A 26,257-nucleotide genomic window follows, 5' to 3' on the forward strand; every position below is an offset into this window, starting at 1 on the left:
GGGGAAAGGCTGCTTTATATTTACAGAAAGTACACATCTTTACATCGTAAGCCTCCTTTGGAAGATTGCAGTCGTGAAAGGTGGTTAAAATACTGCTAGTACTACTTCATCTGATTGGAGTCATGAAGGCCTCATTTCCACCGGACACTGTGCAGCGTTCCTTGAGTTTGAGAAGCCTTGAGACACCTCCACTTGGCCTTAAACCTGTTTTGGTTTCTTACACAGACTAAACTAGAATGTGGTCTGAGTCCCGAAGGGAAGTCCCTGCAAGATGGAAAACTGCACAAAGGTAGGATGGCAGGGCATGAAGGGCTTTGGATGCTTGAAAAGTGCTGTTGGTAAGAGCAAAGTATTAATAAGTCCTTCTTCTTTCTCAATGCCCTAAACGATTGTGCCCTAGAACAGTTGGTCATGGAACCAACCAGAGGGGAGGCGACCTTGGATTTAATCGTAAGTGGTGTCACCCACGACCTAGTATGAAATGTAAATGTTGTTGAACCAGCTGGAATGGAAACAGTGATCACAGTGCTATCAGATTTAACATATATTTAAGTGGGAAATTGCCCAGGAAGTCCAACACAGTCACATTTGACTTCAAAAGAGAAAACTTCTCTAAAATGAGGAAACTGGTGAAAAGGAAGTTAAAAGGGGGCATCAAGCGGATTAAATCCCTTCAAAATGCTTGGAGATTACTCAAAACCACAATAATAGAAGCCCAGCTAAAATGTGTACCACGGGTTAGGAAAGGTAGTGCCAAGTCCAAGAGGTTGCTGGCATGGTTAACAAGCAGTGTTAAGGGAGCTATTAAAGAAAAGAGAGCTCCCGTCAGAAAATGGAAGTCTTGCCCAAGTGAGGAAAACTAAAGGGAGCACAAGCTTGCTCAAACACAATGCAAGCAGACAATCATAGAATCATAGAATGGTAGGGCTGGAAGGGGCCTACAAGGCCACTGAGTCCAACCCCCTGCTCAATGCAGGAATCCAAGTCAGAGCATCCCTGACAGAGGGCTGTCCAGCCTCGTCTTGAACGCCTCCAGTGCGGGAGAGCCCACCACCTCCCTGGGTCATTGGTTCCATTGTCGTATTGCTCTAACAGTCAGGACGTTTTTCCTTATGTTCTGCCGGAATCTGGCTTCCTGTCACTTGAGCCCATTCTTCCGTGTCCTGCACTCTGGGATGATCAAGGAGAGATCCTGGCCTTCCTCTCTGGGACAACCTTCCAAGGACTTGAAGAGCGCTATCCTATCTCCCCTCAGTCTTCTCTTCTCAAGGCTAAACATGCCCAATTCTTTCAGTCTCTCTTCATAGGGCTTTGTTTCCAGTCCCCTGATCATCTTTGTTGCCCTCCTCTGAACCCTCTCCAGTTTGTCTGCATCCGTCTTAAAGTGTGATGCCCAGAACTGGACACAGTACTCCAGATGAGGCCTAACCAGTGGTGAGTAGAGGGGAACTAGTACTTCCCGCGATTTGGAAGCTATGCGTCTATTAATACAGCCCGAAAGAGCATTTGCCTTTTTTGCAGCCACATCACATTGTTGGCTCATATTCAGCTTGTGATCGACAACAATTCCAAGATCCTTCTTGCTTGTAGTGTTGTTGAGCCACGTATCCCCCATCTTGTACCTGTGCATTTGATTTCTTTTTCCTAGGTGCAGAATTTGGCATTTATCCCTATTGAATGTCATTCTGTTGTTTTCTGCCCAGCACTCCAGTCTATCAAGATCACTTTGAATTTTGTTTCTGTCTTCCAAAGTATTAGCTATCCCACCTAATTTTGTGTCATCTGCAAATTTGATCAGCATTCCCTGCACCTCCTCCTCCAAGTCATTAATACAAATGTTGAAGAGCACTGGGCCCAGGACTGAGCCCTGCGGTACCCCACTCGTTACCTCTCCCCAGTTTGAGAAGGTCCCATTGATAAGCACTCTTGGAGTCCGATTCTGTAGCCAACTGTGGATCCACCAGATCACTGTTTCATCTAGCCCACTTGGAGCTAGTTTGCTCATCAGGATATCATGGGGCACTTTGTCGAAAGCTTTGCTGAAGTTGAGGTATATTATATCTACAGCATTCCCACGGTCCACAAGGGAGGTTACTTGATCAAAAACTGAGATCAGATTCGTCTGGCAGGATTTGTTCTTGCCAAATCCATGTTGGCTTGGAGTAATCACTGCATTGTTTTCAAGGTGCTTACGGATGGATTGCTTTCTCATCTGCTCCAGAATTTTCCCAGGGATTGATGCCAGACTGACTGGTCTGTAGTTCCCAGGTTCCTCCTTTTTACCCTTTTTGAAGATAGGGACAACATTCGCCCTCCATCTGGCACTTCACCCGTCCGCCATGATTTCTCAAAGAGAATAGACAGCGGTTCTGAGAGTTCTTCTGCCAGTTCCTTTATTGCTCTAGGATGCAGTTCATCTGGCCCTGGAGATTTGAACTCATTCAAAGTAATTAGGTGTTCCTTGACCATATGCCTATCGATCTCAGGCTGTAATTCTGCCCCTTCAGCCTGCACTTCGCCTTTGCCAGGGGGGTCAGAGACCCTCTTTTGGGAGAAGACTGAGCCAAAGTAGGAATTGAGTACCTCTGCCTTTTCTTTATCATCTGTTATCATATTGCCATCCTTATTTAATAGCTGAACCACCATTTCTTTCCTCTGCCTTTTACTATGCACGTAGCCGAAGAAAGCCTTTTTGTTGCTTTTAGCATCCCTCACTAACCTCAGCTCGTTCTCAGCTGTAGCCTTCCTGACGCCATCCCTGCAATTCTGTGCTACCTGCCTGTACTCTTCCTTTGTTACTTGGCCTTCTTTCCACTTCCAATATGTGTCCTTTTTTGTTTTCAGCTCATCCCTAAGCGTTTTGTGAAGCCACATTGGCTTCTTCTGTTGTCTTCCACCTTTTCTTCTTGTTGGAATTGTTTGTAATTGTGCCTTGAGAATTTCCTTTTTTAAAAGCTCCCACCCATCTTGGACTCCTTTTCTTGTTAGCGTCGCTTGCCATGGGACCTTCCTGATCATTGTTCTGAGTTTATTAAAATCAGCTTTCCTAAAATCCAGGGTATGCGTTTGACTACACTCGGCTTTTGCTTTTCTTAGAACCAAGAACTCAAGTACAACATGGTCGCTTTCACCCAGAGTTCCTGTAACTGCTACTTTATCCACTAAGTCATCTCTGTTGGTTAGGATCAAGTCAAGGATAGCCGATCCTCTAGTTCCTTCCTCTACTTTCTGTAGGAGGAAGTTATCCGCCACACAAGTCAGGAATTTCCTGGAGGGGCCATGTTTTGCAGAATTTGTCTCCCAACAAATATCGGGGAAATTGAAGTCCCCCATTACTACTACATCATGCTTCCTTAAAACATTGGCTATTTGCTTTTCAAAAGTTTCATCCTCGTCTTCTCCTTGATTGGGTGGCCGGTAGTAGACTCCGACCACCAGGTTCCTTTTATTCTTTGCTCCATTTATTTTGATCCAGATGCTCTCGATGGGGCTACCAAGCTCCTCCTCCTGTATTTCTATGAAGAGATATGTATTTTTCACATACAGTGCAACCCCACCTCCCTTTCTGTTCCTCCTGTTCTTTTTGAACAAGTTATATCCTTCAATTGCTGTATTCCAGTCATGAGAGTCATCCCACCAAGTCTCAGTTATACCTATCAGGTCATAATTTCCCTCTTGTATTAAGAGTTCAAGTTCATTCTGTTTGTTTCCCATACTCTGGGCATTAGTATATAGACATCGAAGACCATGTGCTTCATAGTCTGGCTTTCTTCCTACATGTAACTGAAGACTATTATTGGGTGCTATCAGAGCTGTTCTCTCCGTTGCAGTGCATGCGCCTTCATCCATTGTTACCCCCAACTTTACATCTCCCTTCCCTGTAGGATTCAGTTAAAGCCCTCCTGATGAAGTTCTTCATGCTGTGGCCAAACACATTCTTCCCATCCTTTGTGAGGTGCAACCCGTCCCTTGCCAACACCCCATCTTCCAGGAAGTATGGCCTATGGTCCCAGAATCCAAATCTCTCTTTTCAGCACCACCTTTGTAGCCATTCATTCACCCGAGATGCAAAACAGCATAACATTGATATGTGTTGAGCAGGGGTTTGGACCCGATGGTCTTATAGGCCCCTTCCAACCCTACTGTTCTATTATTCTATGAACAACATCAAGGCCAACAATAAAGAATTCTTTAAATATATCAGAAGCAGAAAACCAGCTAGGGAGGCAGTTGGACCACTGGATGACAATGGAGTTAAAGGAGTACTGAAGGAGGACAAGGAGATTGCAGAGAAGCTGAATGGATTCTTTTCACCCATCTTCACTGCAGAAGATATAGGACAGATACCTGTGCCTCAACTGATGTTTTCAGGAAGGACCTCTCAGGAACTGAGGCAAATAGTGGTGACAAAACAGGAAGTTCTCAATTTCATTGATAAATTGAAAGCACATAAATCACCGGGGCCAGATGGTATCCATCCTAGAGTTCTCAAAGAACTCAGATATGAAATTGCTGATCTTCTAACCAAAATATTCAACATATCCTTAAGATCAGCCTCTATACCAGAGGACTGGAATGTGGCCAATGTAACACAAATTTTCAAAAAGGGATTGAAGGGGGACCTAGGAAATTACAGGCCAGTTAGCTTAAGGTCTGTTCTGGGTAAGTTGGTTGAAGATCTGGAATTAGGAGTGTGCAGTGAAGTGGCCAAGTTTGCAGATGACACCAAATTATTTAGGGTGGTTAAAACAAAAAGGGATTGTGAAGAGCTCCCAAAGGATCTCTCCAAACTGGAAGAATGAGCATCTAAATGGCAAATGTGATTCAATGTAAGCAAGTGTAAAGTGATGCATGATGGGGCAAAAAATCCCAACTTCAAGTATAGCCTGATGGGATCTGATGGGATCTGAGCTAGCGGTGACCGATCAGGGAAGAGATCTTGGCGTTGTGGTGGACAGCTCAGTGAAGATGTCAACCTAGTGTGTGGCCGCTGTAAAAAAAGCAAACTCCATGTTAGGCATAATTAGAGAAGGGATTGAGAATAAAACTGCCATATCATACTACCCCTACACAAATCTATGGTGTGGCTACACTTGGAATACTGTGTCCAGTTCTGGTTATTATAACCACAATAACCACAAGCTATTGTAGAGCTAGAAAAAGGGCAGAAAAGGACAACTAAAATGATCAAGGGGCTGGAGCATCTCCCCTATGAGGGAAGGTTACAACAGCTGGGATTGTTTAGCTTAGAAAAAGAGAAGGTAAGGGGAGACATGATAGAAGTCTACAAAATTATGCATGGTGTGGAGAATGTGGATAGGGAGACATTTTTCTCCCTCTCTCAATTCTAGAACCCAAAGGGGTCATCTCGTGAAGCTGACTGGTGGGAGATTCAGGACAGATAAAAGGGAGGCCTTCTGCACGCAGTGCATACTTCAACTATGGAATTTGTTACCACAGGATGTAGTGGTGGCCACCAATTTGGTTGGCTTTAAAAGGGGGTTAGACAAATTCCTGGAGGAAAAGGCTGTCCATGGCTACTAGTCCTGATGGCCATGTGCTATCTCCAGTACCAGAGGCAGTGAGCCTAGGTACACCAGTTGCTGGGGAACATGGGCAAGAGGGTGCTATTGAGCTCATGCCCTGCTGGTGGGTTCCTGGTTGACAGCTGGTTGGCCTCTGTGTGAACAGAGTGCTGGACTAGATGGACCCTGTGTCTGATCCGGCAGGGCTCTTCTGATGTTCTTAGGTTCTTATGCCTCACCATGTAGTGGACTGAGCCGTCAATCTTGCAAGAGGATGCAATATTTCTCCATGCTCAGAGCAGGGAGAGATGCTCCGCCCTGCCCTGCCAAGGTATGCACAGTCCCACCCTCTATCACAGTGATGAGGATTTTGCAAACAATTTTATAAATCTCTATCAGGTCCCCACTTTTTCATGAAATGAAACTGCTTTGGCCTCTTGCCTTTTCCTTCTCCAAAAGGCACCCCACCGCCGGTGGAATTTTTGCATCCCGCATCAGTACAGATAAGGTCATTTCTAATTGTTGTGCAGACCAACCTTGATCTTGGCTGGATAAGCAGCACCCTGCCTCTTGTTCTGAAGCAATGGGGCGATCCAGGCTGTGTGATTTTTTTTTTAAACAATTAAAAATGATTTTAAAAATTACATTTACAAGGGTCGGGGCGGGGGGAGGGGGAGATCAGCAACAACAACGACGACATATTAAACAGCTAACTTATGCCAACATTTCCTCTTCCTTATATCAACAAAGATGGGTTGCCAGTCATTATAATTTGTTGACTGTTCCAGAATTGTTTAAATTCTGCATTGTTGCTCAAGCTTAGCACAAGACTTCCCTTCCTGGCAAGCTCCCATAATCCAAGGTAGTCTAAACAGAACTGCAAAAATCCCATAGCTTAAAATGCCATGCTCGTGAAATTTGAATAGCTGTCCAATGCTTGGCATATACTACTTTAGTGGTGACAATTGTGTGATAAAGGAGTGTTTCCATATCCTTTGTTAGCCCTTTAAAGTTTATTAATAGAAAAAAGAAGTAACTTTCCCCCCAGAATTTTATGAACTGATGCTAACACTATAACCAATGCTAATAGCATAAGCTGCTGCAAAGGGTTTCCTGGGGGAAGGTGGCTTAGAAATATATATATAAATATATATATATATATAATATCACACCAGCTTACGCTGTTCGCGTTGTGCTAACGCTACGTCAATTGGGGCTTTGGGATACTGCCCCAATATCTCTACTGTCTATACTGCCACCAACGCTGGTAGAAATCCACTCTGTCTTTACTACATTTCCAACGCACCTCCAAATATCCTCTGAATGTTGTATCTCTTTGCAATCTTCACTGGAGTTAAAGTAAGAGCATAAGAAGAGCCGTGCTGGATCAGACCAAGGATTCATCTAGTCCATCATTCTGTTCCCATGGTGGCTGCCCAGCTGCCCATAGGAAACCCACAAGGAGGTCATGAGTGCAACAGCACCCTCCCGCCCAGGTTCCCCAGCAACTGGTGTACCTATGCTGCTTCTGATCCTGGAGGGAACATAGAGGCATCAGTAGCCATCGATAGCCTTCTCCTCCAGGAGTTTGTCAACCCCCTTTTTCAAGCCATCCAAATTGGTGGCCCTCACCACATCTTGTTACATCCCGCTGTGCCCACATTTTTACACAATTTGCTTTCAGACAACTAGCTCTTGTGCCTTGATCCACCTGTTTTCCAAAGAGCATTCCATGTTCGCATTGGCTTTTCTGCCGTCGTCTCAAGTGAGAGCCAACATGAATTTTCTGCTAGCAGCTTGGCTGTTGTGAGGTATGGGGCGACTGCATGCACAAGCGCTTCCTGGCAGGTGCTCCTTCCTCCTTTTTTGGCGTGACTTCCTTGCAGTCACGACAACAACCGCCCGCTTGCAGTGCCGCAAGGTCACGTGGATGGGCGAACCCTGGATCTCGTGCCAGGCAGCTGGTAATTGGGCTGTGTGTTCCTGAGCTGGGTTGGAGGGTCAGGATTTACCCCATCTGCCGGTCGCTTGGCAAGCACCTGCCCCTCCGTCCTGCTGCTAATCTTGTGTAATCCCTTCAGAAAGGCCCTATAAACACTTGGGCGAGTCGCGGCTTCTGTTTTCATTGGGCTGTAATTAGGACTTCCTCCAAATGAACTCTGGAGTGGAGGGCACAGAGCAGAGGGGGCAGGAGGGGGGGATCTCGGAGCAGGCGGCAAAGAGCAGTCCCGCGGCCTTTTGCGTGGGAGTTGGCTCATCCAGGGCAGCCTCCCGCAACCTGGCGCCCTCGAGATGGGTTGGACTGCAACTCCCATCATCCCCAGCAGCATGGCCTTTACTGCTGGGGATGATGGGGGTTGCAGTCTAACCCATCTCGAGGGCACCATGTTGCAGGAGGCTTATCCAGCGCATTGGTTTCAAACGACAAAACCAAGTTATGTTTGGGTCACGTTTGTGTTTTGGCTTTTACTCTCTGGCTTGGCTCGCTTGCTTTGTGTCACTGAAAATAATGGCCATTGTGTGTGCTTTTTGGCGTGTGTGTGTGTGTGTGTTTGCGCATCTTTTTGCGCTTCTAGAGCTTAAGTCTGAGCCAAGGGCTGTTCGCAGAACTTTTTCCTACACCCCAAAACATTTTTGTGTCTCAGACAAGGGGGGGGGGGGCTATCCAAATGGTACCTCCTCCACTAGTTGCATGGGACAGAATCCATAAGGACCCCCTTCCTCAACCTGGCGTCCTCCAGAGTAGTTGGACTGCAGGTCTCTCTCTCCCAGTGAGAATTAGGATGGCCATCTGTCCTCTGTCTGGAGGACTGCCCAAGGACCATCCTCCATTTTGAAGGCTTCCTCTATCTGAAGGCCTGTCCAATCCAAATCCACATCTGGTTTGATGAGAAACATGGAAAGAAGAGCTCAAGGGCCTTGAAGTTGCCCATCAGCCACACTGGGCCGCAAACTGAGCGAGGCACACCCAGTGCCTGGTCCCAGTTTTGTACACCCTGCTGAGATGCACTGTATTTCTACTTAAATTATAATTGTTGTTGTTCAGTCATTAAGTCGTGTCGGACTCTTCGTGACCCCACGGACCACAGCACGCCAGGCCTTCCTGTCCTCCGCTCTCTCCTGGAGCATGCTCAGGTTCATATTCATCGCATCGGTGATGCTATCCAGCCATCTCATCCTCTGCCGCCCCCTTCTCCTTTTGCCTTCAATCTTGCCCAGCATCAGGGTCTTCTCCAGGGAGCGTTCTCTTCGCATTACGTAGGGATGGCGGAGAATTCCGCCATGGATTTCAGTGAGACCGAATGCACTGGCATTCGGCCCCCTGAAATCCATGGCGGAACGCCCCCCCCCCCCGCGGACTCCCCCCTGGGACGAAGCTTACCTGGGGCGGATGTTCTGGCGGCGGCGGCTGGTCTTTCGACCGGCTGCTGCAGCCACCATTTGCGTCTGCTGTTTGCCGTGATAGGCTACGTAAGTATTTATGTAGCCTATCACGGCAAGCAAAAAACCCCCACCAGTGTACGCAAATGGCAGCAGCTACGGAGGCAGCCATCTGCGTTCCCTATTTTTCGCCGTTTTAGCCTGGTAAATATTTACGTAGGCTATTACAGCGGGGAAAAAAGGGGAATGCAAATAGCATAGTGGGTGCTATTTGCGTTCCTTTTTTTTCGCCGTAATAGCTTACGTAAATATTTACGTAGGCTAAAACAGCAGGAAAAAAAGGAACGCAAATAGCGCCCACTACGCTATTTGCGTTCCCCTTTTTTTCCTCCGTAATAGCCTACGTAAATATTTACATAGGCTAAAACGGTGAAAAATAGGGAATGCAAATGGCGGCCGCCGTAGCGGCCGCCATTTGCGTACACAGTTTTGTTTTGTTTTTTGCTTGCCGTGACAGGCTACGTAAATACTTACATAGCCTATCATGGCAGCCTGGTTGGACGCAAATGGCGGCTGCTACAGCAGCTGCCATTTGTGTCCGCAGTAGCCAGTCCGTGGCCAAACTCCGGCTGCGGACGGCCCTGGCCGGCTGCGGAGCAGAGCCGCTGCGGAGTGGAGCCGGCTGAGCAGGATTCTGGGGGGGAGGACCGGATCGCCACCCCGCCGTCGAGGATTCCGGGGGAGGGATGGAGCGCCTCCCCCCCACTGCGAATCACCTCTGCGTAAAGGTAAGTGACTTTCGTACATCCCTAGCATTAGGTGGCCAAAATATTTGAGCTTCAACTTAAGTATCTATCCTTCCAATGAGCAGTGAGGGTTGATTTCCTTTAGGATTGACTGATTGGACTTCCTTGCAGTCCAGGGGACTCGTAAGGGTCTTCTCCAGCACCACAGTTCAAAACCATCAATTCTCCGGCGCACAGTCTTCCATATAGTCCAGCTCTCACAGCCATACATTACTACTGGGAAAACCATAGCTTTGATTATGCGGACCTTTGTCGGCAAGGTGATGTCTCTGCTTCTGACTATGCTGTCTAGGTTTGCCATAGCTTTCCTCCCAAGGAGCAAGCGTCTTTTAATTTCATGGCTACAGTCACCATCTGCAGTGATCTTGGAGCCCAAGAAAATAAAATCTGTCACTGCTAGGGATGGCAGAGAATTCCGCCACGGATCTCGGGGAGGCCGAATGCCAGTGCATTCGCCCCCCTGAAATCCGTGGCAGAACGGCCTGCCACCCCCTGCCCCCCCCACGGATCCCCCCGGGGCGAGACTTACCTGGGGCGGATCTTCCGGGCGGCTGCGGCGGCTGGTCTTCCGACCAGCTGCCGCCGCCGCCATTTGCAGGGTTTTTTGTTTTTTTTACACCCACGTGATAAGCTACGTAAGTTGTTACGTAGCCTAAAACGTCTGGGTTAAAAAAAAAAAAAAAAAAAAAGGGCGTACGCAAATGGCTGTGGCTACGGCTGCCGCCATTTGCATTCCTTATTTTGGGCCGTCTTAGTCTACGTAAATAATTACGTAGACTAAAACGGCGAAAATAAGGGGAATGCAAATAGCGTCCACTACGCTATCTGCGTTCCCCTTATTTTCGCCATCTTAGTCTACGTAAATATTTACGTAGATTAAGACATCAAAAATAAGGAACGCAAATGGCCATAGCCGCCGTCATTTGCGTACGTAGTTGTTGTTTTTTTCCCCCAGAGCCCTCCGCGGCCAGAAATCCGGCTGCGGACGGCTCTGGCCTGGCTGGGCCTGGCCGCCTACTCAGCTGGCCAAGGAGGATTCCGGGGGGGGAGGAACAGAGTGCTTCCCCCCCCATCCAGGATTCCGGGGGGAGGGATGGAGCGCCTCCCCCTCCCATCAGCATAATCCGCAAACAGGTAAGTGATTTTCGTACATCCCTAGTCACTGCTTCCATTTCTTCCCCTTCCATATGCCAGGAAGTGATGGGGCCAGATGCCATGATCTTCGTTTTTTTAATGTTGAGTTTCAAACCAGCTTTTGCAGTCTCCACTTTCACCCTCAACAAGAGGCTCTTTACATCCTCTTCGCTTTCTGCCATTAGGGTGGTATCGTCTGCGTATCTGAGGTTGTTGATAATTCTCCCGGCAATCTTAATTCCCACCTGTGATTCATCCAACCCGGCGTTTCTCATGATGTAGTCTGCATAGAAGTTAAATAAGCAGGGTGACAATATGCAGCCTTGTCGTACTCCTTTCCCAATTTTGAACCACTCGGTTGTTCCATGTCAGGTTCTTACTGTTGCTTCTTGACCCTCGTACAGGTTTCTCAGGAGACAGGTAAGGTGGTCTGGTACTCCCATCTCTTTCAGAATTTGCCAGAGTTTGTTGTGATCCACACAATCAAAGGCTTTAGCGTAGTCAATGATAAATTATAATAATTATGTCAACATTTGCATATATACCTATATATTAGCATATGCAAATAGGGGGTCTTCTTGCGGCCTCCTTTTGAGTAATTCACAAGTGGCCACCCTACCAGCTGGCATGACCACGCCTGCTGGGAATGATGGGAGCTGCCGCTCGACACATCTGGCAGGCACCAGGTTGCAGAAGGCTGGGCAAGGATGTTCTTGCACAGGAGAACTCGCTAGCGGCTTGTGCTCGGTGGCGTTTTCCCCTCCTCTGCTGCCCTTCATGGTGCCTGGAAATCTGCCGCTTCCACTGCCAGGGCTCAGCCCTGGAATCTGTGGAACAGGAACAAAGCATAGGTTGTTTGTGTAAGGGCCTGCGTTTTCGGCGGTGCAGTGGAGCCAGGGCCCACAGGGATGGAGCGCTGGCCCTTCGGGATTAGCAGGGGCGCTGACATGGCCTGCCGCCCGCTCAGGCTTCCTTCCTGCCCCTGAGCTGCCATCCTCACAGGAGCTGGTGGAGCGGGAATGAATCTCCCCAGCAACAGTATCTTGTTCCCAGTGGTGCGGCAAAGGGTTTGCACGTGGCTTGGCCTCGAACAGGCAGTTAAGACCCATGTGCTTTTCAAAAGACCTGGCCCTGGTGGAGAGGAAAACAGCTAGGAATGGTTCCTGGAGGTGGATCCACACAGCTGCCTGCATTTGGGGGCTCTTCCTGGGAGCTTGGCCCTGGGGACTGCCGGGATGAGCGCCTGCAGTTCAGAATTCATCGCTACACCCCCGGCCATCTCAGCTCTGTGACATGCCTAGGCGAATCCACAGGGCATGCTGGGTGACTCAGGTGGCCTCGCGGTGCTGTCCCCAAGCCGCTTGTTTCTGCTGGGTTCTGAAATGGAGCTCCGTGCCGCACTGGACGTGTGTGGTGTTTCTCTTTTCACAGGAGCGTGAGAAAGTGTTGCCACTTTCCCCCCTCGCCTTTGGCCAGGAATGCAGGGAAATTCACTTTCCTGTTGGAACAATGGCTTTTCATCTGTCAATAGCTTTTTGCCTTGTACGCAAAGCTCTGCGAGATCTCTGTGCTTCCCTTCCAGCCCTGGAGTGAGTGTTGAACATGCAGGCTTGCCAGCTTTGGGAAACTGACAAGACTGACCTTTTGAGGCCTCGGCCCTGGATCTGTCTCTTAGCCAATGATTAAACTGAAAACAAGGGTATATATTTTAATACTTCCATTAATTCAGATCATTTTCTTACTGTACACTAAAAGCAAACACATAAAGATGCGCCATATCACAGTCATAAAAACTGAAGAGCAGATTTAAATCTACAAATCACTCAGTTTGTAGAGGCATTTAATCAAAGCATCTCCTCTTTAACCTTGCTCGCAAAAGAGGTACTTAGGGGTTAACTTTTGCTAAAACTGAGCTGCAAGATAGCTGATATCTGCAAGGAAATAGACCTCTGAGCTACTTTAGATAAACTTTGCTGCACCTGCACTGTTACATGAAATTCTACTTTGATTGCACAGCTCTGGCTTGTTTTCATTAGTTGACCAAGGCTGCAATCCTACGTGTACTTAGTTGGGAATAAGTCCAGTTGAATTCAGTGGTTCTCACCAAGTATACACACTGCATCAGGGTGTGCTTTAAGAAGCTAACTTTGACAATGATTTGCTTTCATCTAGCAAGTCTCTTCACTAATGCTGATCCACATCGCCTAAAAGCACCTCTGCCATTCACTCTCACCTTTTATTTAGTATATTTTCATCCTGTCTTTTTCAGTAAAGCACTTTTTTCAAGGTGGTGTACAAATTCTAAAAAGAAAACCAAATCAAACACTGCAGAATTACAAAACAAAACAGAACAAGAAAGGTCATGAAAACAGTAAAAAAAACAGCCATAAACCAATAAAACACTAAAAACAGCCAGCAAATAAAACATCCTGCTATTAAAATGCCTGGCCGAATAGATCTGTTTTCACTCAGTGCCTAAAACTTGTAAGACGAGGCGCTAGGCGCACAGACTTGGGGGGAGGACGTCCTCCGAACCAGGGCACCAGTATGGAGAGGCCCCAGTTGTCCATAGCTGCCCGCGGAGGCCAGGTAGGAGGGGTGCCTGAGAATGGCCTTGAACAGGCCAGCACAGAAGCTGGTAGCTGAGGTGATGGTGGCTTGTGGGAGGCTGAGCTGCTGCTCCATTCATTCCCAATGAATCAGATTTTGTGAGCTCTCAAAAGAAATGGAAGAAGCACGAGGCAAATGCAGGAGAACAATGATTTGATGGCGACATCATGGAGAAGCCACATAAGAAGGGGGTGAACTGGCAATTCCAGAGTAAAGACCTAGTGTGGAAGGGCCCCCCGCCCCCAACATGCACCTCAACTGGAGAAGACCCTGAGCTGGACAGGCTCGGATCACATCAGGGAACGGGGAGAGGAGCTTCAGTCCGGCTTTCTGGCAACTCCTTCTTTGCCTCTTGATGGCACTGCTGTGCCTCGACGCTATGGCCTGGCACCTTCTTTTCCCCACATGTTCTGGTTTGATCTTCCATTGGCATGTAGCTGACCCTCCCGCCACCGGGTGGGCTTCTGGTGCCCTGATGAGCTGACTCCAGAGGAATCTTTCCTGACCCTGACTAATGGCAGGGCCGGCTCTGACAGCTGGAGATCCTTGCGGGATGGAACCTGCCGCAGATGCATGGCAGAAACAAGCTGGCAGACCCCTCGTCCTCTTTGCTAGCAGCGGGAAGTGGTTCGGAAACGTGTTGTGGGGTTAGTGCTGCTAGGGAGGGGGCAGTCGGGGGCGTCCTGTCTCTGGAGCACAGCAAGCAGAGTTGCCACGGAGTCAGAACTCACAAGGTTGCAGTGCCAGGAGTTTTTTTTATTAGTGGGGATGCTGACATCCTCCACCCGCCTCAGACCCGCCTGCGCCCTCTGAGCTCAGTTGCAGTCCTCACAGTAGCTGGGGATGACTTGGATTTTCCCAGCTTGATAGGGATCCACACAGCCGCCTGCATTTTTGGACTCTCCTTGGGGGCGGGGCTACAGGGAGCGACATGATGAGCATCTGCACTTCAGAATTTACCACTGTGCCACTGGCTGTGTGACGCATCCACCACGCTCTACTGAGTGTCCAGCAGCCTCTCGGCACGTTGTGCGACGGCTCCTGTGAAGTGCTGAGGGCCAGCCTGCATTTCCAGTGACGCCTTCAATCCTGCCCTCCCAGTCTGGTCATTGCTCCTCCCTTCGATTTGACTGTCCTGGCTCTCTGGTGGTGCTGAGTCACACGCACTGCTCTCCGCTGAGTTAATGGCCTTTTGGACACTGTTGCTGGTGCCGCGCGGGGTTTTCCCCTCTCTGAGGGTCTCTCTGGTGTAAGGCTTGAAACGCCACTTTATGCCGTGTGCATAAGGCAGTTGGAATCTATTTTAACGCGGATTATCCGCCAGACAGAGACGGTGGCTGTAAAGGGGCATCTGTGGGATCCCAGCAATGCTGGTTCGTGGCAGAGGCTAGAGACTGGGGGTGGGGGAGGGGGGAAGAAATGTCCCTTCAAACAGAGAAAGAGATTTCCTCATGTTTCCCCATCAACCCACCCTGTGGAGTTTCCCCAGTGCTGATTATCTTTATCCCTAAGTTTACTCAGAGAGAACAAGGAGAAAAACCTCTCAACTTCTCTACAGCTGCTGGAAGACTCAAGGCACCAACGCACAGAAGGCCGTCACTGTAGCGGGAGGCTGGGATGGTCCCATTGCCTCTGGGTCCTGTCAGCATGGGGTCAGTTCCAACTTGAGGCCTATCAGAGGCCGCACTGCTAGGGCTTGGCCCGGAGCCAGTGAGCCAGGGGTCAGTGCCCTTGGCCCTCGACTGCCCGTGGGAGAAGTAGGGTGGCCACTTGCAAACTGCCAAAAAGAGGAAACGCATCACCAAAGAAGAGGACAGTCATTTGCATAAAATTTGCGTGCGCCAATTTATGTGCATAGGTGCGTATTTAGAAATAATTATGATAATCTAAGTAGGAATGCAGTACATCTCCCCAGAGCGTGGAAGACTGTGACCAGCGGACCTGTTCAGTCTGCTGTCAGGTGCTGTGAAGGATGGCCAGCCTTTCTTTAGTTCTTTATCTTCACACCAGAACTGGACAGGGCAGCTCTTCAACTAGAGGACACCATAAAACAGAGGGCCGCCCTCTGGCAGCCCTTCAGATAGAGGACTGTCATATGCCCACCCTTGGAGGAAGGCTCACGGAACGCCCTGTTCTTGACCACCTTCTTTTGAGCTCACTGCTCATTAGCTCCTGATGACCTTTGTTGGCTCCGTGTAAATACTTCCAGGTCATGTTCAGGTCAACACCAATCTTGGTTCCTGGGATCGGATGTTGTTAGTGCTGGTCCTTCTGCTTGCCTACTCGGAGCTGCTTACTTTGTTTTTTTTCTCCCTCCAACTTGTCAAGTCCTTCCCAGACCAGCGAGATCCTGGCCTGGGAGAGCGACTGATTCCATGTGCAATTTCTGCCCTCGCTTCTGTGACCAGCAAGTGTATGTGCCATTCTGTTTGGTCTGAAAGCATTTTGTGCAGCGTTACCTTGCTGGAGATCATACCAGTCGGATGAGAGGCAAATGGCAACGGTTCCTATGATGCCCAGAAAGAAGTACAAGGAAACCTCCTGGCGTCCTGGCTCAGTGCAGCACCGAGAGGAGAGCATGGAAATATGGGTACTTGTGCCCGGGCAGACTGCTGTGTCCACGCCCAGTGCCAACTCCAGCTTTTCACAGGCCCTTGGGCAAGGCCCCCTCATAGAATCATAGAATAGTAGGGGCCTACAAGGCCATCGAGTCCAACCCCCTGCTCAATGCAGGAATCCACATCAGAGCATCCCTGACAGATGGCTGTCCAGACTCGTCTTGAACGCCACCAGTGTGGGAGAGCCCACCACCTCCCTAGGGAATTGGTTCCATAGTCGTATTGCTCTAACAGGATGTTTTTCCTGATGTTCTGCCGAAATGTGGCTTCCTGTCCCTTGAACCCTTTATTCCATGTCCTGCACTCTGGGATGATTGAGAGGAGACCCTAGCCTTCCTCTCTGTGACAACCTTTCAAGTACTTGAAGACTGCTGTCATATCTCCCCTCAGTCTTCTCTTCTCAAGGCTAAACAGGCCCAGTTCTGTCAGTCTCTCTTCATAGGGCTTTGTTTCCAGTCCCCTGATCATCTTTGTTGCCCTCCTCTGAACCCTCTCCAGTTTGTCTGCATCCTTCTTAAAGTGTGGTGCCCAGAACTGGACACAGTACTCCAGATGATGCCTAAAAGTGCTGGGTAGAGGGGAACTAGTACTTCCCAGGATTTGAAAGCTATGCTTCTATTAATGCAGCCCAAAAGAGCATTTGCCTTTTTTGCAGCCACATCACTTTGTTGGCTCATCTTCAGCTTGTGATCGACAACAATTCCAAGATCCTTCTCGCTTGTAGTGTTGTTGAGCCACGTATTCCCCAACTTGTAACTGTGCACTTGGTTTATTTTTCCTAGGTGCAGAACTTGGTATTTATCCCTCTTAAATGTCATTCTGTTGTTTTCTGCCCAGCGCTCCAGTCTACCAAGATCACTTTGAATTTTGTTTATGTCTTCCAAAGTATTAGCTATCCCACCTAATTTTGTGTCATCTGCAAATTTGATCAGCATTCCCTGCACCTCCTCCTCCAAGTCATTAATAAAAACGTTGAAGAGCACTGGGCCTAGGACTGAGCCCTGCTGTACCCCGCTCATTCCCTCTCCCCAGTTTGAGAAGGTCCCATTGATAAATAGTCTTTGAGTCCAATTCTGTAGCCAACTGTGGATCCACTGGATCATTGTTTCATCTAGCCCACTTTGAGCTAGTTTGCTCATCAGGATATCATGGGGCACTTTGTTGAAAGCTTTGCTGAAGTTGAGGTATATTATGTCTACAGCATTCCCACGGTCCACAAAGGAGCTTACCTGATCAAAAAATGAGATCAGATTCGTCTGGCAGGACTTGTTCTTGACAAATCCATGTTGGCTTGGAGTAATCACTGCATTGTTTTCAAGGTGCTCACAGATGGATTGCTTTATCATCTGCTCCAGAATTTTCCCAGGGATTGATGTCAGACTGACTGGTCTGTAGTTCCCAGGTTCCTCCTTTTTACCCTTTTTGAAGATAGGGACCACATTCGCCCTCCTCCAGTCATCTGGCAATTCCACCGTCCTCCATGATTTCTCAAAGAGAATAGACAGTGGTTCTGAGAGTTCTTCTGCCAGTTCCTTTATTACTCCAGGATGCAGTTCATCTGGCCCTGGAGATTTGAACTCATTCAAAGGAATGAGGTGTTCCTTGACCATATGCCTGTCGATCTCAAGCTGCAATCCTGCGCCTTCAGCCTGTACTTCGCCTTTGCCAGGGGGGTCATAGACCCTCTTTTGGGAGAAGACTGAGCCAAAGTAGGAATTGAGCACTTCTGCCTTTTCTTTGTCATCTGTTATCGTTTTGCCATCCTTATTTAATAGCTGAACCACCAGTTCTTTCCTCTGTCTTTTACTATGCACATAGCTGAAGAAAGCCTTTTTGTTGTTTTTAGCATCCCTCACTAACCTCAGCTCGTTCTCAGCTTTAGCCTTCCTGATGCCATCCCTGCAATTCTGTGCTACCTGCCTGTACTCTTCCTTTGTTACTTGGCCTTCTTTCCACTTCCTATATGTGTCCTTTTTTGTTTTCAGGTCGTCTCTAAGCTTTTTGTGAAGCCACATTAGCTTCTTCTGTTGTCTTCCACCTTTTCTTCTTGTTGGAATTGTTTGTAATTGTGCCTTGAGAATTTCCTTTTTTAAAAACTCCCACCCATCTTGGACTCCTTTTCTTGTTAGCATCACTTGCCATGGGACCTTCCTGATCATTGTTCTGAGTTTATGAAAATCAGCTTTCCTAAAATCCAGGGTATGTGTTTGACTACACTCGGCTTTTGCTTTTCTTAGAACCAAGAACTCAAGTACAACATGGTCGCTTTCCCCCAGAGTTCCTGTAACTGCTACTTTATCCACTAAGTCATCTCTGTTGGTTAGGATCAAGTCAAGGATAGCCGATCCTCTAGTTCCTTCCTCTACTTTCTGTAGGAGGAAGTTATCCGCCACACAAGTCAGGAATTTCCTGGAGGGGCCATGTTTTGCAGAATTTGTCTCCCAACAAATATCGGGGAAATTGAAGTCCCCCATTACTACTACATCATGCTTCCTTAAAACATTGGCTATTTGCTTTTCAAAAGTTTCATCCTCGTCTTCTCCTTGATTGGGTGGCCGGTAGTAGACTCCGACCACCAGGTTCCTTTTATTCTTTGCTCCACTTATTTTGATCCAGATGCTCTCGATGGGGCTACCAAGCTCATCCTCTTGTATTTCTGTGCAGAGATATATATTTTTCACATACAGTGCAACCCCACCTCCCTTTTTGTTCCTCCTGTTCTTTTTGAACAAGTTATATCCTTCAACTGCTGTATTCCAGTCATGAGCGTCATCCCACCAAGTCTCAGTTATACCTATCAGGTCATAATTTCCCTCTTGTATTAAGAGTTCAAGTTCGTTCTGTTTGTATCCCATACTCTGGGCATTAGTATATAGACATCGAAGACCATGTGCTTCATAGTCTGGCTTTCTTCCCACATGTGTCTGAAGACTATTATTGGGCGCTATCAGAGCTGTTCTCTCCGTTGCAGTGCATGCGCCTACGTCCATTGTTACCCCCAACATTACGTCTCCCTCCCTCGTAGGATTCAGTTTAAAGCCCTCCTGATGAAGTTCTTTATGCTGTGGCCAAACACATTCTTCCCAGCCTTTGTGAGGTGCAACCCGTCCCTAGCCAACAGCCCATCTTCCAGGAAGTATAGTGCATGGTCCCAGAATCCAAATCCCTCTCGTCGGCACCACCTTCGTAGCCAGTCATTCACCTGGAGTATTTTTCGTTCCCTTTCTATCCCTCTTCTAACTACTGGAAGGATGGATGAGAAAACTATCTGGGCCCCAAAGTTCTTGAGTTTCCTTCCCAAAGCTTCGAAGTCTGACGTGATCTCTTCGTAGCTCCGCTTGGCGGTATCATTTGTTCCCACATGGATGAGAAGGAAGGGATCCCTGTCAGTGGGCTTTATGAGTGCAGGCAACCTTTCAGTCACGTCTCCAATCCGTCCTCCCGGGAGACAACATACCTGGCGAGTCCATGGGTCTTCGCGACATACTTGGGTCTCGACACCACGCAGCAAGGAGCCTCCCACTACTGCCACTCCTTCCTTCTTCTTGCTGTAGGCCCTCCATGGCCCCCCTCCCTCGGGGAGCCCCCCTCCTCACCGCCATGGTCCCCAGCTGCTCTGGCTCCTCATCCTCCTTCTCAGCATGGCTGCCGCTTGCTTGTTCAACAGGGAGAGAGCCAGGAAGCAGGTAGGCAGTGGCAGCTCCAGGGGGCTCTTGTCAAGGGCCCCTGCTGGGGTGTGGGCCCTTGGCAGGTGCCCGACCAGGCCTACCCTTGGTGCAGGCCCTGCGCACAGTGAATCCACAAGCAAGGTGACCAGCGTGTAGAAACAAAATTGGAGCCCCCTCCCTCCCCTACGGCGCTCAGGACAGCCCCTTTCCTAGGCACGCAAGGAGAGGATGAGCCCAGCCACTTCGAAAGGCCCGGAAGAGCCTCTTGGTCTGGCCTGAGCAGCAGTCGCTGTCTGGTGCGGCGGCTCCCTTGCGTCAGAGCTCTGGGGACGCCTGGCATCTTTACCTTCCCGCGTCTCAGCTTCCCCCTTTCCTTTCACCCTTCTCGCCTCGTCCCCACCCCTTCTGGGCACTGGACTGTCTTACCTGCCTAGGCCTGGGTTTCAACACTGCCTCCACGGGTTTCTAGTTGGTGCTGTGCTCTCTGGGCTATTATTATTACCATTATCATTATCGCCGTTGTTGTTATTTCTGTACCGCCCAATAGCCAAAGTGCTCTGGGTGATTCACAAAAATGAAAACCCTAAAATACTACACAGTAAAACGGAATATAAAGCCTTTAATGTGCAAACATTTGAAACAATTTAAAACAGCTAAAAAGAATGAACAATGAAATACCCCGACCCAACATATTTAAACTTTAAGGAGACCTGGCTGTTGTGTCTGGGATCATCTGCACAGGAGTGGCCCTGAGTCAGGCATCGCAGACCCTTAGCCCCAGCTTGGGGCAGGCTGTGCAGCCCCCTTGCGCTGAGGAAAGGGGGCACGGTGTGTGCCTCCAGTTCTTTCTCCCCGAGCATTAGCTGCAAGAGCAAGAGCCGAATGCAGCTCCTCTGGGAGGAACAGTTAATGCTCTGCTCCAGAGCAGACTGCGCTTCTTTCTTCGCTGCTCTTTCCCCAGAGACGCTGGCTCTTCCAGCAGGAATCGAGCCCCGAAATGCCGCTGGCCAAGCGCGAGGCTGGTGCAGCAGCGAGGTCATGGCCACCTCCATCAGTGATCTGCCAGTGTGGACGCAGACTGAGCACCAGGCTGAGTCCCCAACTCCTGGAGCAGGCCGAGATGGGAAGGAGCGTGGGAGACTCTGAGACTCCTGAGCCTGGAATTGCGATGTTTCCTCTGCGGCGTGCAGGAATGGGGTGGGGGGGGGCGGCGTGCGTGTGCGCGCACAGTGGAGGCTGGTGGCTCCTATGTCAGGGGGACATCACATCTGCTCTGGGTTTCAATCGGAACTCTAAAGGAGCTCTCCAAGGCGCAAGGATAGCGCCTTTTAGAGTTCTGGCTGGTTCTGACTGAAACCCGGAGCGGATGCTGCGCCCCACTGACACTGGAGCCCCCAGCCTCCGCTGTGCGCGGGTGTGCCTGGGCGCCCAGAGAGCGGGGTTCCGCCGAGCCCGACGAGTCATTGCGGCTCCCTGGTGGACAGCTCTGCTGAGAAGGCGCCAGGTCGTTTGGCGAGTTAAAGCAGCGCCGCGTTCCGGGCCGTGGCCCCGGGGAGGCCCGGGTGCTGCGCGCTGACCTGACCTCCCCGCCCTGGCTGCAGCACAGGAACGAAAACTCCGAACAAATAAAGGACTCGCCCTGCCAAAACCCGGGGTGGATTCCAAAACCGACACCCCCTTTGGCGAGCTGCGCTGCGCTGCGCTGCGCTCCAGGAGCACGAGGAGCCGCTGCGCCAGCCGCCCTGGCCGCTGGGCGGCTTCGGCTTCGGCGCATGCGGCGCCCTGCAGGAGACCGTGGCGCGGCAGCCAGGCCTCTGCCCGGGGAGCCTCGGTGTCCCTGGCGAGCGCGGGGAAGACGACGGAGGGAGCAGGGCGGGCGGAGGCCCGCGCAGAGGAGCGGGGCGCGGCACGCGCAGCGGCACTGGCGGGGCCCGGCGTTGGAAGCCGATCCGGGAGGCCGACGTCGAGGGAGAGGCCGGGCGGGGCGCCCCAGCCGCGGAAGCCGTCGGGCGCCGGAGCCGAGGGCGCTGCAGGAATCTGCCTCGGAGCCCAGGCCGGGCGCGGGGCCGCCGGGCGCCCGGGAGCGCCCCTGCTCGGGAGACGCGCCTGCTCAGGGAAGGCTCGGCTCACGCCGGAGCCCCGCCAGCCCCTCTCTCCGCCTCGTCTCGCCCAGGCGAGGCGGTGGATGCCTGAGCAGGGTCATGGGCTGGATCCGGGCCAGCGAACCGAAGCTCGGTCCAGACAAGACGGAGGTGCTCTTAGCAGGGCCTCGTCCGCCCAGCGGAATGGTGTTCAGCCTCTCCCTGAAAGATCAGGCGGCCGCTTAGGGGTGCTCCTGGATCCACCATTCCCGCTTGAGGCCCAGGTGGCCTCGGTGGCCCGGAGCGCCTTCTGTCAGCTGAGGCTGATGTACCCGCTGCAACCCTGTCCGGACAGAGTCAGCCTGGCAACAGTCATCCATGCTCTGGCAACCTCCCAGTGGGCTTACTGCAATGCACTGTACGTGGGGCTACCTTTGAAGACCATGTGGAAACTTCAGTTAACTAAAAGCAGCTGCGAGGCTACTAACTGGGACTGGCCCGCAAGATCATGTGACAACAGAGCTTTGCCAGCTGTACTGGCTTCCAGTCCATTGCTGAGCCCAATTCAGTGTGTTGGGGTTGACCTTTGAAGGGCTCAGCAGCTTGGGACCGGAGTCTCTGAAGGAATGTCTCCTGCCGTGCCTAGCTGCCCACACCTTCAGAGGCCCTCCTCTGGGTGCCCCTGCCAAAGGAAGCTAGGTGGGCCGCTACAGGAGAGAGGGCCTTCTCTGTCGTGGCACCCCCACTTATAGAATGGCCTCCCCTAACAGGTTCATCCGGCACCAACATGGTTATCTTTTCGGCACCAGGCAAAGACCTTTCTTTTCTTTCAGGCGTTTACTGACCTAGTTCTAGATTTTTATGGTTGTATTGCATTCTTTTAAATATTCGCACTGTGTTTTATATTTTTCACTCTTTGTATGGCATTTTAGTCTTTTAACTGTTTGTAATCTGTCCAGAGAACATTGGTTATTGGGCAGATATGAATGAATGAATGAGAAATTTATAGTCCTTCCTGCCCAGGAAAGTCTGAGGACCAGCTTGGGCGGGCGAGGCAAATGCAGGGCCTGTCGAGGTAGCTGCTCCAGCCCGCAGTTCTGCAGTTCACCACACGGGGCAGCGGTACGGAGATCCAAAGATCGCCAGTTCGAGTCCCGGAAGCTCTTGATGTACACAGATTTGGGCTTATTTCAGTCAGAGGAATGAAGAGTGATGGCTTGTGCCAAAACTGTGTAGAAAAGGTTGGGGGGGTTAAGAAAACAAGAGGGAGTGGCACCAGATAAGTCTTCTATCAGGGTGTTCCCTGGCAAGGGGTAGAGAGTGTCTTAAGACAGCAAATTTACTGAAGTAGCAGAGTCAGAGGAGTGAAGAAGGATCTGGTTGATTGTGTGTGTGTCTTGCAGATATTTATACCTAAGAACATGTTTTCTTAATTACTAATTCTGGATTTAATCCAACATAAATGAAAGAGTCAGTTTGATAAGTTAATGTGTAACTGTATTGCCTTAAAACATGATGAGCACAATGTAAAATATCACTTAGGAGGGAAGAGCCACCCTTGCAAAACTGGATCTCAAAAATTAAATCTTTTAGAAACTGTAGGATTCTACATTTCAGATTCAAACTGCCAAACCTTTTGAATTTGTGCTCTGTTGAATCTCAAAATATGTGTGCAGCACACACAGAGACACACACGTGGCATTGCAGACTCATCTGCGGCATGCACTCGAAGCAGCATCAAAAGCAGGTTTGAAACAGAAGACTTCCTTCAGATCTTGCCCCACTGCAACGAAAAGGAGGACCTTCAACAAGGCGTTGGAGAGAGCCGAAGGCAGAATAATCCCCTGGTCTGTCAGGAAGTCCTTGAGGCCGTTAGCCTTCCTTCCTTCCACCCAGAACTTCCCTCTCCTGTTTATGTTGCTAACTGGCTGTATCAGGTTGCGGGTGCCTGTTTTTCGTTGCTCTGTAACAAGCATTATTATGATTTGCATCAAGTCAGTGCCAGTGAATCCTCGCCCTGCGGGGACAGCAAGTGTATTTTCATAATTCCTGACATATCACCACTCGTGTGCATGCGCGCACACATCTTGTGACTAGCAATGAACTCTGTGAGTGGGAAACAGGCCACATCCAGGCCATGGAATTTGTGCAGCTCCTGCACATTTCAGTGGGGTGTGTGCAGGAGAACTTCCAGGTAGATTGTGTCCGATGTTAATGGGGGGGGGGTGTTACAATTTGGCTTTTCTGCCTAGGCCACCAACTTGTCATGGGCAGGCCTTCTTTGGCATTCCTACTATTTAGGGTTGTTTGGGGGGGTAGGTTTAGTGTTTGGGGTGCTGTACAGAGCGTAGAGTTGACCATGTACCTTTCCAGAGTGTTTGCAATGTCCGTTGGATGGAGTCAAATAAGGGAGAGGGAGCATGACGATGGATAAGCTGAGCAGTGGCAGTCACGGGGTTTGGAGAGAGGGTTGGGGGCAGCGGGGGGGGGGACGACAACAAGAGGAACAGGTAAGTTGGTTCAGGAAGGATTTGCAAGAGTGGCTGCTGTTTGCCCCCACCAGCGCTCTGCTTATATATTTGCAAATAAAGGAACGATTGCAAGAACACTCAGAGTCTCCAGTGCTCTCTCCACCGGAAGCAAAGCCCAGTAGCTTTGCTCTTGGAACTTCTCATTACTCAGAACTGGGGAGCATGCAATGGTATCGTAAGCACAACCAAAAGAAACGAAGAGGCCATTGTGGTTATGTAAGGCAAAAGCCATGCACAACGTGGAGGTCAGCTCTATGACTGACTCGCCCCATGTTTGGCTTTGCCTCGAAGGCAGCCTCAGGGGTGTCCAATTTTGGCAGCCTCAGGGGTGTCCAATTTTGACTGGAGCAGCGACCTGATCCACTGTGTTACTTCCCTGATGAAAATCTCCCCTCTTGCGCCAAAGCTGCTGCTGCAGAAATACAGGTACAGCCTCCAAAGTCTCTCTGGTTCAAGGCCAGTATGCCAGACACTGGTGCTTTTTTGTCACTTTATCTTTAAGGAGAGGAGGGCCTGCTCTGCAGTTATCTTTGCCAGAGACTCAGTAGTTGGCAGCTTCTGCAGACGGCACTGGAACCTGCTTCTTGGCTTAAATACTTATTAACAAAAGGAACAAACTCATTACAAGCCTCGGCACTTGGCCAAATCGGCCTGGATGCTGCCGTGTTAGGAAAAATAGACTTGCTACAAAAAAGAGGAGAAAAAATGGCCGGATCCCTCCCCCGATTCATCCTCACATGTGCCTTGCGGAGCAGGACTTATCGCTGGCACGGAAACAAACAGGGCAAGGCCTATCTGGATTCTGAGAGGGGCCTGTTTTCTGCCACACTGTGGAACTGGAAGTTGCTTTGGGGAAGCCCTGAATTGTAACACAGGGATCAAAGGGTGTTTTGCTCTTCCTGGTGGTGGGAAAGGGCTTTATGGAAGTATTGCAAATATATCCACTTGATCATCTGTCCATCCAACTTCCCCGCCACACCCACCCTGCCCCCTCACTTCGCTCCTCATGCTTTCTAGCCAGTGATCACCACAGCACAACTCTGGCTGAGCACATGGCTGCTGTAACACTTCGACGTGCTTTTCTAGGGTGGCCATTTATGACTCGCCAAAAAAAAGAAATGCATCGCCAAATAAGAGGACAACTATTTGCATAGCATCTGCATATGTGAATATATATATACATATATATAAATGTAGACATGATTATTACAGTTTAAATACAGTACATCTCATAGCATGGAACGTTATGACCAGGTGTCATGTGAGCCCTGCCTGCTCAGCGTACTGTCCAGGTGCTGCTGATGGGCAACTCCAAGGCCCTTGAGCAATTCCTTCTAGTGGCTCTTCATCTTTAAACCAGACTCAGGCTGGACAGCCCTTCAAAGAGCAGACACCTTCAAAACAGAGGACTGTCCTCTGTAAAAGAGGACACGTGGCCACCCTACTTAAAGTGCCTGTTGTTGCTGCAGCATGGCATTTAGCCTGACACTTAGAGTTGATTCTTATTGTTTTCTTAGACTTGGATAGTAATATGTTAGAAAGAAGGGTGCCTTTCTTGTAGGGCACTTTTCCGAAGCTTCTTCATGCATAACCTGTATGCGTCCTTAGATAGCTGCGCACCTAGAAGAAGTCAAAGGGGCACACAAACCCTTGTTCCATTCTTAGAATCATAGAATAGTAGGGTCGGGAGGGGCCTACAAGGCCATCGAGTCCAGCCCCCTGCTCAATGCAGGAATCCACGTCAGAGCATCCCTGACAAAGGGCTGTCCAGCCTCATCTTGAAGGCCTCCAGTGTGGGAGAGCCCACCACCTCCCCAGGTAATTGGTTCCATTGTCGTATTGCTCTTACAGTCAGGAAGTTTTTCCTGATGTTCAGCCGGAATCTGGCTTCCTGTAACTTGAG

General features: G+C 49.7%; 1 protein-coding gene across 4 annotated transcripts in view; it reads left to right on the forward strand.

Annotated features, from left to right (window-relative positions):
• LOC146360360 (uncharacterized) overlaps positions 1-26,257 on the forward strand; it is a 55,952-nt gene that overhangs the window by 16,470 nt on the left and 13,225 nt on the right. For all 4 annotated transcript variants that reach the window (XM_084829498.1, XM_084829496.1, XM_084829497.1 and 1 more), the window contains one exon: positions 226-289. In XM_084829498.1, coding sequence (XP_084685624.1) covers positions 226-289 — 64 coding nt within the window. The remainder of the gene's footprint in view (positions 1-225; positions 290-26,257) is intronic.

This window comes from Heloderma suspectum, chromosome 1 (assembly GCF_057233095.1).
Source record: "Heloderma suspectum isolate Gila_16-S chromosome 1, 16-S_ref, whole genome shotgun sequence".
Classification (NCBI taxonomy): domain Eukaryota; kingdom Metazoa; phylum Chordata; class Lepidosauria; order Squamata; family Helodermatidae; genus Heloderma; species Heloderma suspectum.